Genomic DNA, 14,357 nt, shown 5'->3' on the forward strand with positions numbered 1-14,357 from the left:
TCATGAAACCACCACTGTAACAACATCACTACAATTATAAAAGCTCTTCAATTGTCCTCACTTTTATTTGCTCTGCAGGGCAACAAAACTAGACGAAAGAGCACTCGATAAGTTATGATCAAATGCCACAGTTCTTGTTCCCGCCCTTTAAACAGCAGCCTGATAGGATCTGTGAGGCGCGCTGGGCATGTATAGTGTTACTCTCATCAAAGGAGGCTGAATGGGGGTGAATGGAGGATGACGTGTGTACTGCCTCTGCCTAGCGGAGGCATTTCCAGCTGGCGCCAGGGCAGAGGAAACCTACTGAGACACACAACAACACATACAGACACAGGGGTCAGCCTAGTTTCACCCTCCTCCTCCTCCTCCATGCCTCTTGGCCTACACCCCTGCTCATCTTGTAGCCAAACCCCTCACCCCCTGCCTCTATTTCCCAGGCTTGGCCAACTCTCATCTGCGTTTTCTCTCTTTTTTTTATCCATTTCTTCTTTCATCTCTCTCCTCCTTTTTCTCTTCCTCAATTTATCTTGTTCTATATATTTAAATTCTAGCAATTACACTTAAAGTATAGGTTCTTTGCTGAGTGCAAAGAATAAGAGTAGTAAATGTATGTAGGAGTAATATTTAAGAGCAACTCTCAAATTATCACAGGATGAGTGAATCGCACCAAGCAGGTATAGCCAAGCAGAGACAAGGATTTACAGTCCTTCTGTTTTCCTTCGTCTTTTAATCCTACATGATGTTTTGTACTAAAAATGTAATGTTTTATTTAAAATCATCATTTTATTTGTGTGAATTTCACAGGTGCAATTAACAACAATGTAGCACATTTATTATAAATAGGCTACAGTTTATAAACAACCATTAAATAAGTGGAAATTGGCTGAAATGGAAATAAAAAGAGGAGCAGTAAAGAAACTTTACTTCCTGGTAGAGGAAGTGCATCACACAGTGCAGAAAATGAAGATGCAGTGATATAATCAATACCTGTCTTATTCTTGTTTGCACACCTGATAAATGAATTGGTGCAACATCCTATCAAATTTTCAATCAAATGCGCATGTACATATTGCTGCATGTGTTGCCTTGTACAATCTCTTCAAAACCTGTCACAAGTTTGTGTTCACCTACAGTATGTCTGTGCTACAGACATGTTGTACTCTGAACCCCTTGGAGTTTACATTTATGAGTATTTCTAAGTTCTAAGAAAACAAAATTTTGTTCTCAAAGCACAAGGTTGACATGGTGACATAATTTTCTGTCTGGTGGACAGTGTCTCTTACCTTTGTCCATTTAATATAAGGCTAAAGTGAGCGGCTGGTTAGCTTAGCTTAGCACAGCAACTGGAAACAGCATGGCTCAGTTCAAATGTAGAGAAATCCACCTGCCAACAAGTCTGACCACTCACTGAACACATTACATCTTGTTTGCTAGATCCATACAGAAACCAAAGTTCAAAATGTTTCCTTTACAGTAGCAACTTGGTAGAATCTCCACTGGTTGCTTGGCAGTGGCTCCCAGCCAAGGTGCATATACACCGGGTAGGATGTATCATGAGAGCTGGATACAGCAAAGCCACTCAGCCCTTCATTCCATTTTTCCTTTGACTCAAAAAGTAGATTCTCCATAGACCACAATGATAAAAGAGACATCAGTCAAACTGCTGACAGGACACCTCAAAATGCAAACCAGGTCAATTATTACACTTTGTTTTTAAGAATTTTGATCCCATGGAGGTTTTATATTTGTAAAACTTTCCCAGGGCCTAGTGAAGTGAGTTTTATTTTAGTGAAACCATCACAATGTAAAGTTCATGAGCTGAGTGGGAGCACACAAACAGGAGCAGCAGGGGAAACATTAATGTGCATGTGCAGTGGGCCACAAAACATGGAAACAGTCCTGGAATGCAGAAAACCTTTTTGGATCATGAACCGGTGAGCAATTGTGATTCAAGTGACTGGGCACTGACTTAAACCTGGTATCCAGTTTTCCTATTACAGCCATGATCACCGGTCTTTATGCTAACCTCACCGACTGCTAGCGGTAGCCTCATATTTATCATACAGACATAAGAATTGTAAGCCAGCTACAATGCAAATAAGTATGTCTCCAAAAATGTCAAAGATTTTTACTTTTATATTCCACTGAAGTCAGAAATTATATTTGCACCTGGTAAATACATGCCCTGTCCTTTATCACAGCCATTTTCATCTCCTTCTTCTGTCTTTGATCCACTTCTAACTATATTTTTACTGCATTTTCCATGTATTTAAATACTGGCACTACCTCAGCAGGAGATCTTAATACCTCCTGTGCGAAAAGTCTCAGATACACAGGAAAAAGAAAAAGAGGATACTCCGTTCTTCTCTCCAAAATTTCAGCGACATAGGTTCAGAGCATTTTGGTTCTAGAGGGATACTAATGGCACAGCCGTCCCTCACAATTAGGAAGGGGGGACTTGAGCGGTCAGGATAAATTAAAAAGCCAACTTGCTATTTTACTGTTCAGATGTTGATGCTATAAAGCAGAAAAATAGCTTCTGGTAGCCTTTACGTGACTATTCAGGTGATATTACATGATTTTCTCCCAGCCCTGAATCTAAGCCTTTTTGGTACAGCATGCTACAGGGCACCTTGACCGAGCTAAGGGACCTCTAAATGCTCCAGTAAATATTCTTTAACACTTTATTTAGTTCCACGCCCTGGGCCAACAGTTTATCAAATATGTCACCTAGTAACAGTGGGGAGAAAAATACCTAAGAGCTAAATAGGATGTAATGCAGATTTGCTGTAATTAACAAGCCAAGCATGGGGTCACATAAACACACACTCAAACAGATGCTCAAAGATGTGTGCATGAAATGCAAAGGCACTCACACAAACTTTAGCAAACACATATCTGTAGGTGAATGAGTTCAAAGTCACACACACAGTTTTAACGAGGCAACACAAAAATCCAAGCCACACATCCCTGGGCAAAGAGCAATAGTGTGAAAATATGTGAGTGTAAATGAGATGCAGACAAGCACACACAGCAGTGAACCCAGCAGAGACAGAGAGAGGAAGTGGTTTGGCTTTGAATTGCTAAACTAAAGTTTGACGAGATAGAAGGAATCATATTTTGAATTCAATGAATACTGACTATCTGCAACAGAGTGGAAAAGGGGTTGTACTTTTTCTTCTGCTGGTCCTTTAGGATCTAATCAGAGAAAAACAAACAAACAAACAAACAAACAAAAAATATAAAAAAAAATAATCCACAATTATGTGGGGATTGACCTCTTTGTCATGTGTAGCTCAAGGAGTATGTACAGTATTGTATGAAGAGGTAAATGGCCTAATACTTATGTATATAGCACTTTTCTACACACTGAGATACCACTGGATAAACATGGTGCAGTAAAACATACATAATATTTGCTTCTGAAATGTAGCCAAGTGTATCTTAAGTACTTAAGTACAATACTTGAGTATTTGCAATCCCTGCATTTATCTGACAGCTGCAGTTACTTTACCTATTGATTTAACATGCAAAACATAACATGCACGCATGTCCTCAACTACATTAAACTATGATTCTCAAATTTTTCACCGAGACCTTGAACACCTCATGAATAATTTCTGTTAAATCCAACAACCAATATTTCATCAGTTCTGGCAAATGATTGGTTCTTTTTATTAATCTAATCTAAATGAGCAAGGCTTGTTGAGAAAGAGAGAAGTCAACACTTCAATCATTTATTTCTATTCAGTCAGTGACATGAGAGCAGATGGGTCTGATGTAAATGTTTGGCACCTGAACCCGGGAGACAAGCTGCGCTGTGATCTCACATTCATACTACTCACATGAAGAGTTTGGTTTCAAAAGAAGATCATTTGAATAAATAAAAAAAAGACTGCTCGAGTGAGACAAAGGGAAAACATCAGTGAATCAGAATAAATGACAAATTACATGATTTGTCAGGGTATTGTGTGTTATTTTCTGTTTGATGAAAGCTTTTGTGTCTGTTTTGACAGACTTCACTTTTTTCTCTTTAAAAACGATAGCACAATTAACAAAAAAAACTTTTCCATTCAAAACCAAATAAAACCTATAAATAGTCTGTTAAATAAATAAATAGAAAATGTAAATAAAATAGAGTTGTGTAAACAGTACATTATAAGCACTAATTATATATCCCGCTACTTCATACATTCATGTAAGGATCATGATGTTTACTGTACATGGTGATTATGAACACAGCATGACTGAAATGTAGAATTTTTGTAATATTAAATCAAAACCACTCAAGATTCATCTAAAATTACAGTAATAATGTAACATTACAAGGAATATTCAAAGTAAGATAAAGTGGCTTTACTTGTTGCACACTTCATTGTATTATTGATTTAATTTAAAATTGATTAAGTTTTTTTTAATGTTTAATTCTACAAAAAGAAATTCCTCTCAGACAAAACACATTTTTAAAAATTGCAGTTTTTGATTTTTGATAATGTGATGCTTTTCTAAGCCACTGTGTGAGTTTTAAACTACTAGCACAGATGGAGTTGTATAACTTTAACAATTATTTCGAGTGTAATGGCATGTTGACATTGTCACAGAAAAACGGCTTTTCTGCCTTGCCATTGTTGTGTACGTGGTTTTACACCAGTGTCTGTGGAGTGGGGGTGGGCTGAGAGATCAAATTTGTTTAATTTCAAACCCAGTTGCACTGACCTTTGTGCACACAGCCAATCACTGTTGAATGCTGCCTGAACTTATGAGAAGCTAATTAGCCTGATTGTGTTCCTGAATTGCTCAGCAAAATATCAGCAGGCATGAGCCACTATCAAGATTGTTTAAAAAAGACAGGTTGAGCCTCTAAAGCCAAGGTTTTCAACCAGTGGTCCATGGCCCCTGGTGGTCCATAAAGGCATAGCAAATGGTCCCTGACCATGCATTCAATAACATAGTTTCACTATGGGAATCACACTTTTTAAAAACACATTTCCATGTAAAAGTGATTATTTATGAGTAATCAAATTTATTCAAATATATAAACTTTTAAAAAAGTCAAGGTGACTTTCAGAATTAAAATAGTGCCCATTGGGTCTATCCACCCCACAACAATGGTCCCTATGTTGCTTCTTAGTCACAGTGGTGGTCCCTGGGTCACAATCAGTTGGAAATCCCTGTTCTAAAGCATAGTGATCTACTGCTAGCTACATTAGCATGTTGCGCATTTGGACCAAAGGACTTTTTTCATAGTTCATAGAACTATTAGGCAAACACCACAAGAACTGAGAACAAGAATAGTTCTTAGAACACCATTTTGAGGGACTTTTTTGGTTCCTTCTTCATGTACATTGACTGCAGTGCTACTAACTGTCTTTTTTTTTTTTTTACTGTGTTTACCATGTAAACAATAGCAACCAATATTCATCACCAGCAGCGTGGGGAGCTGCAGTCCGCCAACGTAAGCATCTGCAGAGGGTTATTGGGTTAGCAACATATAAAGAAAATACTTACTGGTAATAGTAACACTGTTAACTTTTGTGAACTGGTTGGCTAATCGCTAACAGTCAGCTGGCTTAGTGTTACGTTACTTCAGTGTTCCTACTGGTGCTGTGAATGCAAACCAAAAAAAGCCATTGAAGGTGTGTAGTTCCTGCGGGAGTTCCCCATTGGGGTAGTCCCTAGAACCAAGTCCCAAGAACTGTTTGGTCCAAAAGCACCTATTGTAGCTAAGGTGGTGCCATTTTGTACAGTGCCACCAGGAGTTTCTATTTGAGTTTCTGAGTACAGAACGTGCTGCACAAGACCATCATTTTTCCGTGATAATGTGAACATGCCTTAAAAAGCAACACTTGACTTTAAGTTTACAGAATTGCAATTTGGAGATTTGGAATCAATTCAATTCAGAAAAAAATAATAATGAACAATTTTAGTTCCTTTTCTAAATGGCTGAATTGATGATTTCATACAATTCCCTCTAAGACTAAATGGATAAAAGGTGAGGTAATAAGACGGAGCAACGAAGAAACTTACAATAATCTCATTAAAAACATGTTATCTTCACTTCTCACTTTGAGCCCTCACTTCTCCTCCCCTCTCTCACCTCCAGCTTTCTCAGACAAGTACAAATCATACAGATATTGTATGCATACACACACATTCACTGCCCTTGAATGCAAATATGCATACAATATAGTACATATATGCTCATACAGTACCTATAGTATGTAAGCATTTACAGTGAATATACACAAGGAGCAAATACAGATAGTGGCGTTTACTCATGATTCAGTAACACTGTAAAAGTCAGGCAGATTCATCAACACTTTAATAACATTCCTGTCGCTGACCTCAGCAACTAAACCCTCCCCCCTCACCCCACCCCACCCCAAGCACACACACACGTTTGTTTTCATTCCTCAAGAGGACTTTACATTGACTTATTCATTTCCTGGAGACTTACGCTAACCTGTGAGTGTGTAAATAGATTTTGGTTCCCACAGTGTGAGTAATACCAGGCACACGTGCACACACACACAGAGTTGGGTATTAGCTTATATTAAATATTAAAGGAATATAACTGGACTGAAGCTCAGCAGAATTTTAGGTTTACGTTGCTGATTAAAAATTTTGGCAGATATTAGGACACATTTAAGAGCACCAGTTTAGGTAAAAGAGTCAACTGACTGTCTGGGAGAAGGAAAAAAAAACTCCTGAAGAACACACACACACACACACACACACACACACAGAGCCAAAAATACCCTACACTACCTGCCCATCATTATTTCCTCCCCATACACCTGCATTTCCATCAGAGCCTTCACTCCTCTTCCTCCAGCACTCCTTTTAGTTGTTCACTGCCCTGTTTGGCCACCTCAGCCTCCTTCAGAGCACTGATGACTGGTAATCATGGTGATGGTAGCTCTGGCCCGGTCCCCTTGCGCTGGTTTAGGCTGCTGAGAGCAGCATACAACCCGGTGCTGGCGACGCCATGGACGCCCGGGTCCTGCTGCTGTTGTTGCTCTGTGTAGTACATCTCCAGAGCTGCCGGGGTGCAGTGCTTCTGCTACAACAACAGAAAGACAAGAATATGTTCACTTGTTTCAATTTAGGTAACACCATTAACTGCCATTAACATCACACAGTCTCTGCAAGAGGTTCAACATAGACTGTAGATTTGTTTTTCTAATTAATTTAATTATATTATTAATACTATTTGATAAACCTCTAGGATATAGTCTGTTTAACGAATTAGGAAGTATAATCCACACAGGTGAATACACAGCTTTTCAAACTTATCTGAAGCTTTAGAGAAGAGAAAGGTGAAATCATCAGTTGGTTAAAGATGCATATTAACATTAATGGTTTTCATAGAGGTTTCTGTCTACTGTGCTATAATGTATTCTTCTAAATATCAGGGTCAAAACTTTAAGAGGTTGTTGGGTAAAACATTACAAAGTAGTTTAGAATTACCCAGGAGCACCTAAAACTGTTCTTCAGCAGTGGAACATGTGAGAACAGATGTCAGTGTGACATCATTAAGTGCATTTTCCTTTAATAATCTGCACAGCAAATGTTTGTACAAATCAGATCAGAGGAATTTGTCTTCATATGTACCAGGCTTAGTCCTGTGCATTCAGAACTTGCATTTATGAAACAAAACATCTTTGTGTGTTAGAGGAGGGTAAAGCTGTGCAACATGAGACAGTGTATGTGTGTGTGTGAATTAGATAAGAAAGCTTAACATCCATCCTGTTAGTGTTATACTTGGGAATGAGCCCGTCCTGGCCACACAAGTGTCTCTGCTCAGAGGATCCATTACCTGACATCCCCTCACAGTCAGTGACTATGCCACCCTTCATCCACACTCCTGTTTTTATGTCTCCAACAACACATTAGTGGGAAAAAATGCTGAAAGCAACTATAACCGGCAAAAACTTCAAAAGGCATGTCGGAAGGACTCCCCTCCCCCATTTCTTTCCTTGCTTCCCCCCTCACTGTTAAGCCTTTAATCACAGTTTAGTCACGCTCAGCCCTAATTAAAGAACCCTTCGATTCACAAGCGGGCGTCCCAATCTCTGCCTGATGAGAAAGCAGGCTCTGTTACTACCTCTTCCTCCTCCTTCCTCCCTCCCTCTGTTTCTCCCACTTACTCATTTTCCTCTGTGAGATGGTCTCTTTCACTAACATGTGTGGCAGTGCTGGCTCTCTACACAATGCCTCCAAGGTGTCGTTGGGAGATAATGAGTTTGTGTTTCCAGCTCCAGTTTTCAGCAAATCCTCCAAAAATGATTGATGTTTTGGTGTGCCATGAAGCATAACACCAGATGAGGTGCACTGTAAACTGTTTGGATGTATCACAGACTACTTTAGCTTGGCTAATGTAAGAAATTGTCTGATATCCAAGGATGAGCTTCTGATATGAATAGCTTTTGTAAGTCTCTGCTTTACTGCAGGATGACAATATAGCCACAAGATATCTGGGGTTCCTTTGGTCCCCTTGATCACGTAAATCCACATTTATGCATCTGCGTGCAGACATGTTCATAAAAGACTGCATGTGAGCACACAGTTTTAGCATAGTGAATTAAAATGACTCACAAAAACAGTAAAACAACATATACTAAGCATTGTATTAATGTTGTGTGGGTGTGTGTCTGCTCTGTGGGTGTATGTGTGTATATACTGTATTTGTACCTTAAGGATGAAACCCTCTGGGCAGGTAAGCTGGTCGTACCACATGGCTTTGTACATGAGCAGAAGGAGCAGGCTGGTCAGGAAGGCCAAAGTGATGAGGATCAGACCAGTGATCTGAGCAACAACACACACACACACACACATGAACAAACACCAGATATACATGTACACCACTTTAGCACCAAGCATCATCTAAGGGCTGGCAACGTTATCCCACAAAAAGTCCTAAACCAACATCGTGCCGATCCTCTCAAGACAGTTCTTTCTGATTTCCCTGTCTGTGTCACTCAGCCTTTATTATATTGGTTCCTACTGAAGATATAAATCTTTAAAAAGGGACAACAAATATAAACTTTACATTTTTAAACAGGCTAACTAATTTCCTTAAACAGCTAAGAACTGTAGTTTTTAGCAAATGTTACTCAAACAGCAGAATACAGTGCATTTGTTGGGGACTATTTTCAGGTGTGGATTAGTACATGTTTGCTGCCCTAGTGAGTTCTTCCAGCAGTACAACAGTGTATATGGGACTGACTCAGAAGAAACCACAGTGGCAGAGTTCATGGTAATAAAGGAACATATCACCTCAGGGTAGTAGTGTGGCTCTTTGCCACATAGGCAAAGGTTGTTAGCACTGCAAGATCAGTTTATTGTGGTTCTTTCATGGCATTAACAAGAAAAAAATAATATGAATTATCCTGAAATAATTAGTTCTTTTCTTTTTCTTGTACCTTAACTTTCTCTGAAACATCATTGTAGAACTTGATATTCAGCTTCTTGATGTTCGGCACATGCAGCTTGTTCTTTTTTTGCTGCAGCTGGTACTGTGTCGACGTCTTCACAATGACCTGAGAAGGAAACAATGTACCGTTACTGTGACTCTAAATCCTAAGTGCCAGTTATTTGTTTTACATTATAGTTAATGGATGTTGTTGTCCCCCAGTAATCAGCACAAGTCAAATGAGCCCATATTCACTGAAAACACAGTTCAGCATGTCTGGAAATACATGCGCATCACTTGCAAAAGTAGGCGGTTTTAATCAATGCACAAAACACATTTGGGAGCTACAAAGTGAAATATCCTGTGGTGCTGAGTGTATGATCGCACCAAAATATGACTGTGCATTATACATTCAGAGAGGTGCTTGTATTGCGTAGGCTGATGCCAAGGTTTCAACCTGGGATAGTAGGTAAGGGAAGGGAAATACAGCAGTCTCAATGCTGGGGCTTATGCTAGAAAGGTAAGTACAGCCACATGAATTTTAATGGTGTTTATCTCGATGTGTTCTGCAGTGAAACATAATGTGTTGGCTATTTCTGTTAGGCTATAATGCATAATTTTGCTGTATTTGGAGTGCACCTTGGAAACAGTATTTTGGAGAAAAGCAAACATAAGTGGGCAGGCACATCAGCGTACACCGCACTTACCTTGTCTGCGAATGACTGTTGCAGCTGACTGACCTCCAGGGGTGTGATGAGGGGGATGTTATCAAAGCCATCGTCTGCAGATGGCTGCTTCTCCAGCTTATCAGAAAGATTGCTGCCCAGCTTCACCATGGCTGTAAAATGCCGAGACAAATCTGGATAGCAGGGAGAGAGAGTTCAGGTCAGACTGATGTGAGTGTGTTTTTTGTAATGAAATGTGACAAAATGAGGATCTTTGTGTTAAATGTTAGCATGCTACCATGTTAAATGAAGATAGAGAGCTGTACCTTCTAATACTTTGAAAGCATTGTCATTGTGATAAAAAGAATCCTGAATCTTGCGATCTTTAATTTTTTGAGCATGTTAGCATGCAGATATTAGCACTGAGCTCAAAGCACTGGTTTGCCACTATATAGCATTACAGTGCTGCTAACAATGCTGTTAGTCTCATTAAATCAAATAAAACACTTATATGTAATTTATATTTGATCCATATTAAAACTGAAGCTTAAATAATGAATATTTCTTGGCCTAGTGCTATCTCCACTAGTGCAACTGAACCAGGAAACCAGTGTCGTTTCTGCACTTCAGTTACACGTATTAAATTAACATGATTCAGCGTGTTGATTAGTGAGCTTTAGAGGTGCTAGCAGGTGGATTTTGTTACCTGTGAGCAGAACTGTTTCCCTCTGTTTCCAGTCTTTATGCTAAACTATGATAATCCGCTGCAGGCTCAAGGTATACAGGCATGAGTGTAGTACCAATTTTCTAATGTTGAGCAATAAAGCTAATTAGTGTATTTCTAAATGGTCCTTTAATAATTACCTAATCAATAATTCAATGAGGTTATGATAAGTGGAACTACATTATAACTGTGTGGCTTAAAGTGGGGACATACAGTATTTACTGTAGATAACTTCAGACTTCTGTGTTTGCAATCCTCCGTACAGGGAAGCCAGTTCTCTTCCTGTTTATCTAGTTCAATTATTTAGAGTAAATACATTTTATATATACTGTGCATGATTCTTCTTGTAGGGCTCTACACATCAGCCCAGCCGTTTATCTGTAATGTGTAAATCTAGCACGCCAACAAGGCTGTGAACATCTCTCTGTGTCTCTTTGATCAAGTGATCATCTAAATGCGGAGGGATGAGGTAGGGAACCGCTTATCTCATTCACACTGTGCAACACAACACCTTCCCCCAGCCAAGGACCCTGTAGGCCCACTGACGCCAGTGACTCACAATGCTGATACACACACTATAGGAGGCACAAAGCGACAGTTTTATACTGCAGGAAAAAAAAATCTCTGGTGTGAAAAAATCTGGATATGCTAATAGAGATATGAATTAAATTTATTTAAACTTTATACTGAACATCTGACATTTTGGACTTACAGACCAATCAGTCAAACTAATCACTTTTAAAACCTACAGTATGTAGGCAAAGGTGTATCTTCTGACCTGTTCAGAACCTGTTCATGTGTATCTAACCTGATGTAGTCAGAGAGAAGCCTTACTCAGGTGAATTTTAAAAATCTTCAACGAGTACATAATTCATGACTTATAGCCTTTGGCATCTTTGTTGAGTGGGCGGTTAAAGCGGTCATCTGTGCTGACCACCATTTCTCCTCCCCACAGTTGGATTGAAGTGATGAATCATCCTGAATCTGTGATTAACAAATGGGCTGAGTGTTGCTGTCAAATAGTGTTCTCACACTGACAAGTCCAGGAAATGAAAGAGCTGCACATGACATCTCTTTAATGCACAGCCTCTGCTTTTAATGACATTTTATCCACAGTAAAATAATGCTAATATCAGAATAATAATACTATTTTCTAGTTTAATCCATCAGCACAACTTCACAGTTAATTATCAAGAAACAGTGCAGTGAAGACAGAGCTTTCCAAAAGTGAAGACACGCTGTATTATGAGTAGGTAAGAGCAGGCTGTTTGCTGCCTGTGCCTCTTAAGTTCTTCAGGGTTCACTGGTCATGCATATCTCAACTTGCTGCATTGAAGACTGCTGCGACAACATATACAGGCTGCTGTAACCCAGAGCAGAGATAGCTGAATATAAACACATTTTCTATGTAATTCAAATTTTCAGACACAATTTCTATGTCATTATAAGTGTTATATAAGCGTTATTTCAGCCCATGAAGCCTGTTTTGCGTTCCTGTACGATTTTCAATCTCACACTGTACATATCTGCATGGAAATGGTTGTTTTTAATGAGTAGCAGACCCGAAAGCCTTTAATATAAAGCCACAAGGACAATCATAAAGGTATTTTTAAATTGGAGCCTTATATAATTGGGAGCTCGGCCAAATTAAAGCGCCACTTCAGCCACAGTGCCAGAGGCATAAAGTCTCATATCACACTCGGATAAAGATGCCTGCTTGTCCAATCATCCCCTAAAACAGATGAAAACCCATGAACTACCTGCACTAAGTCAATAACGTCATGTGAAGGAACATCGTCACGTATCGAAATATTCCGCAGCGCTGTACACTCGCTCCACCCGTAAACACATCTGTCTAACACACACTCCAGCCAATACACTCATAGAAATATTAACACAAAACAATTAATAGGACCTTACTGTGGTTCTGTGCGCTCTTCGGTCGCCGGTGGATGGGATCGGACCTCAGTGATGCTGTCGGGGGCTCGGTGTGAACGCCGGTTGCCGTGGTGATGTGTGACTCACGGCAGGACTGCGCACGTAATTCAGCCTGTGGCGGCCGCGTTCTCCGGCAATTCAGTGTGAATGCGCATCTCAACGCGAGGCACTGTGGCTGATCAGGAAATTGCGTTTTATCTGCGGAAAATATTCATATCTGATTTATCTGATTGCTTGTCATCAAGGACAGGAGCTGGGTGTCTTTCAGAAGAAACACAAAAGAGTCGGATTAATAACCAGCATAGTTTCAGCCTGTTCTAGCTTCTCTTCTATTCTTTAGTTAAATGCATTCACATGGACACACCACGGAGCGCAATTACCCTAGAACTTGCAAAACAACACGAAATAAAAGTTGGCTCCATCTAATTATGCAGATTTCCCATGTATAGTCAACCCAGACCAAAAATACACTGGCACATGCAACACGTGCATCACACACAACTCCTACTGTATTTACAGTGAGACTATTAGGGGATGTTTTTGGTATGTTTTCTTTAGTTAGATCACTTTCTGTAATGTTTAAACCGAGTCAACACTATACTTTACTATATTGTCACTCCTATACATCAGCCTCCAGTTATGTGTGTCCAAGGAGGAGTTGTTTAGATATACATAAATACACAACTACACTAAAATAAGTAATAAACCAACATTCCACTTTGTATGATCATTATTAATCTTAAATACAGAGTATTACAGTATAGTCCTGGCTACTTTACAGATTAAGATTTTACATATAAAACATATTAACTTATAACATTAAACAACATTTTTAGATAAATTGTCCCAACAGTTTTTGTTTACATGCATCCACTAATAATTCAATAACAATAATTCTTTAAAAAATATCATTCTGCATGGTCATTTAAACTTTTAATAGTGATGCTGTTTGATAGAAAAAAACATTCTCAATGGTTTGTATTTCATTTGATAGACATTTAGCTGTAATTTAGCATTTTCACTAGAATTTAAAATAAAGATCTCCGGCTGACAAACACATTTGCAGTGATGGACAGGACGTGAAAGGCCAGTGGAGGCAGCGTAGCTCGGCTTTGTCTTTGACCTACCTTAGAGACGTGAGACATTAAAGCTTTTGCATATTTCTGGGTTATTTACTTCTGAGGCAAAGGTGTCTTCTTGTGAGGAAGAGGAAGAGTGGGGTGGCTTACTGAGGAGCTTCTGATACATGGTGATCAGGTTCAGGAGGGGGATTATGTGTGACAGAGAGAAGTGACAGACAGAGATATTTTTGAGTATTTATTCGTGTGTGTGTGAGCGTGAGAAAAAAAGAGAGTGATGTGTTGGAGAATGAGTGGGAAGAAGGAGCCAGGCTCGTCTGCAGATTTAGATCAACCTTTTCATGGAAAGAGGACTCATGCTGTTTTTCTCTTTGGCCATGCCTGGCTGTATGAATTCATTATGCCTTTAGGGGAGCACTCGTCCAAAAATCATCAGTGAACACCCTGCACCCCCCGCCAACCCATCAATTGGGCCTACATTTATTATTTTGACCTTTCCTTTGCAGGGGAGTGACACCAAAGTGGACCCTGAGCTC

General features: G+C 39.4%; 1 protein-coding gene across 2 annotated transcripts; it reads right to left on the bottom strand.

Annotated features, from left to right (window-relative positions):
- Positions 1 to 6,032: 6,032 nt before the first annotated feature.
- On the bottom strand, positions 6,033 to 12,875 carry caly (calcyon neuron-specific vesicular protein). 2 transcript variants are annotated; one of them, XM_020618408.1, is made up of 5 exons: positions 12,725 to 12,875; positions 10,123 to 10,274; positions 9,426 to 9,542; positions 8,695 to 8,808; positions 6,033 to 7,060 (listed from the first exon to the last, which is right to left on the bottom strand). In XM_020618408.1, exons 2-5 carry the CDS (start codon positions 10,249 to 10,251, stop codon positions 6,905 to 6,907), a joined length of 516 nt encoding a protein of 171 aa, XP_020474064.1. In that variant the 5' UTR covers positions 10,252 to 10,274; positions 12,725 to 12,875; the 3' UTR covers positions 6,033 to 6,904. The 2 variants fall into 2 exon arrangements, with proteins under 2 accessions (XP_020474064.1, XP_020474063.1); XM_020618407.1 differs by having other exon boundaries at positions 6,033 to 7,063; positions 12,725 to 12,870.
- Between the last annotated feature and the right edge of the window lie 1,482 nt (positions 12,876 to 14,357).

Source organism: Monopterus albus, unplaced genomic scaffold (assembly GCF_001952655.1).
Source record: "Monopterus albus unplaced genomic scaffold, M_albus_1.0 scaffold205.1, whole genome shotgun sequence".
Lineage (NCBI taxonomy): Eukaryota > Metazoa > Chordata > Actinopteri > Synbranchiformes > Synbranchidae > Monopterus > Monopterus albus.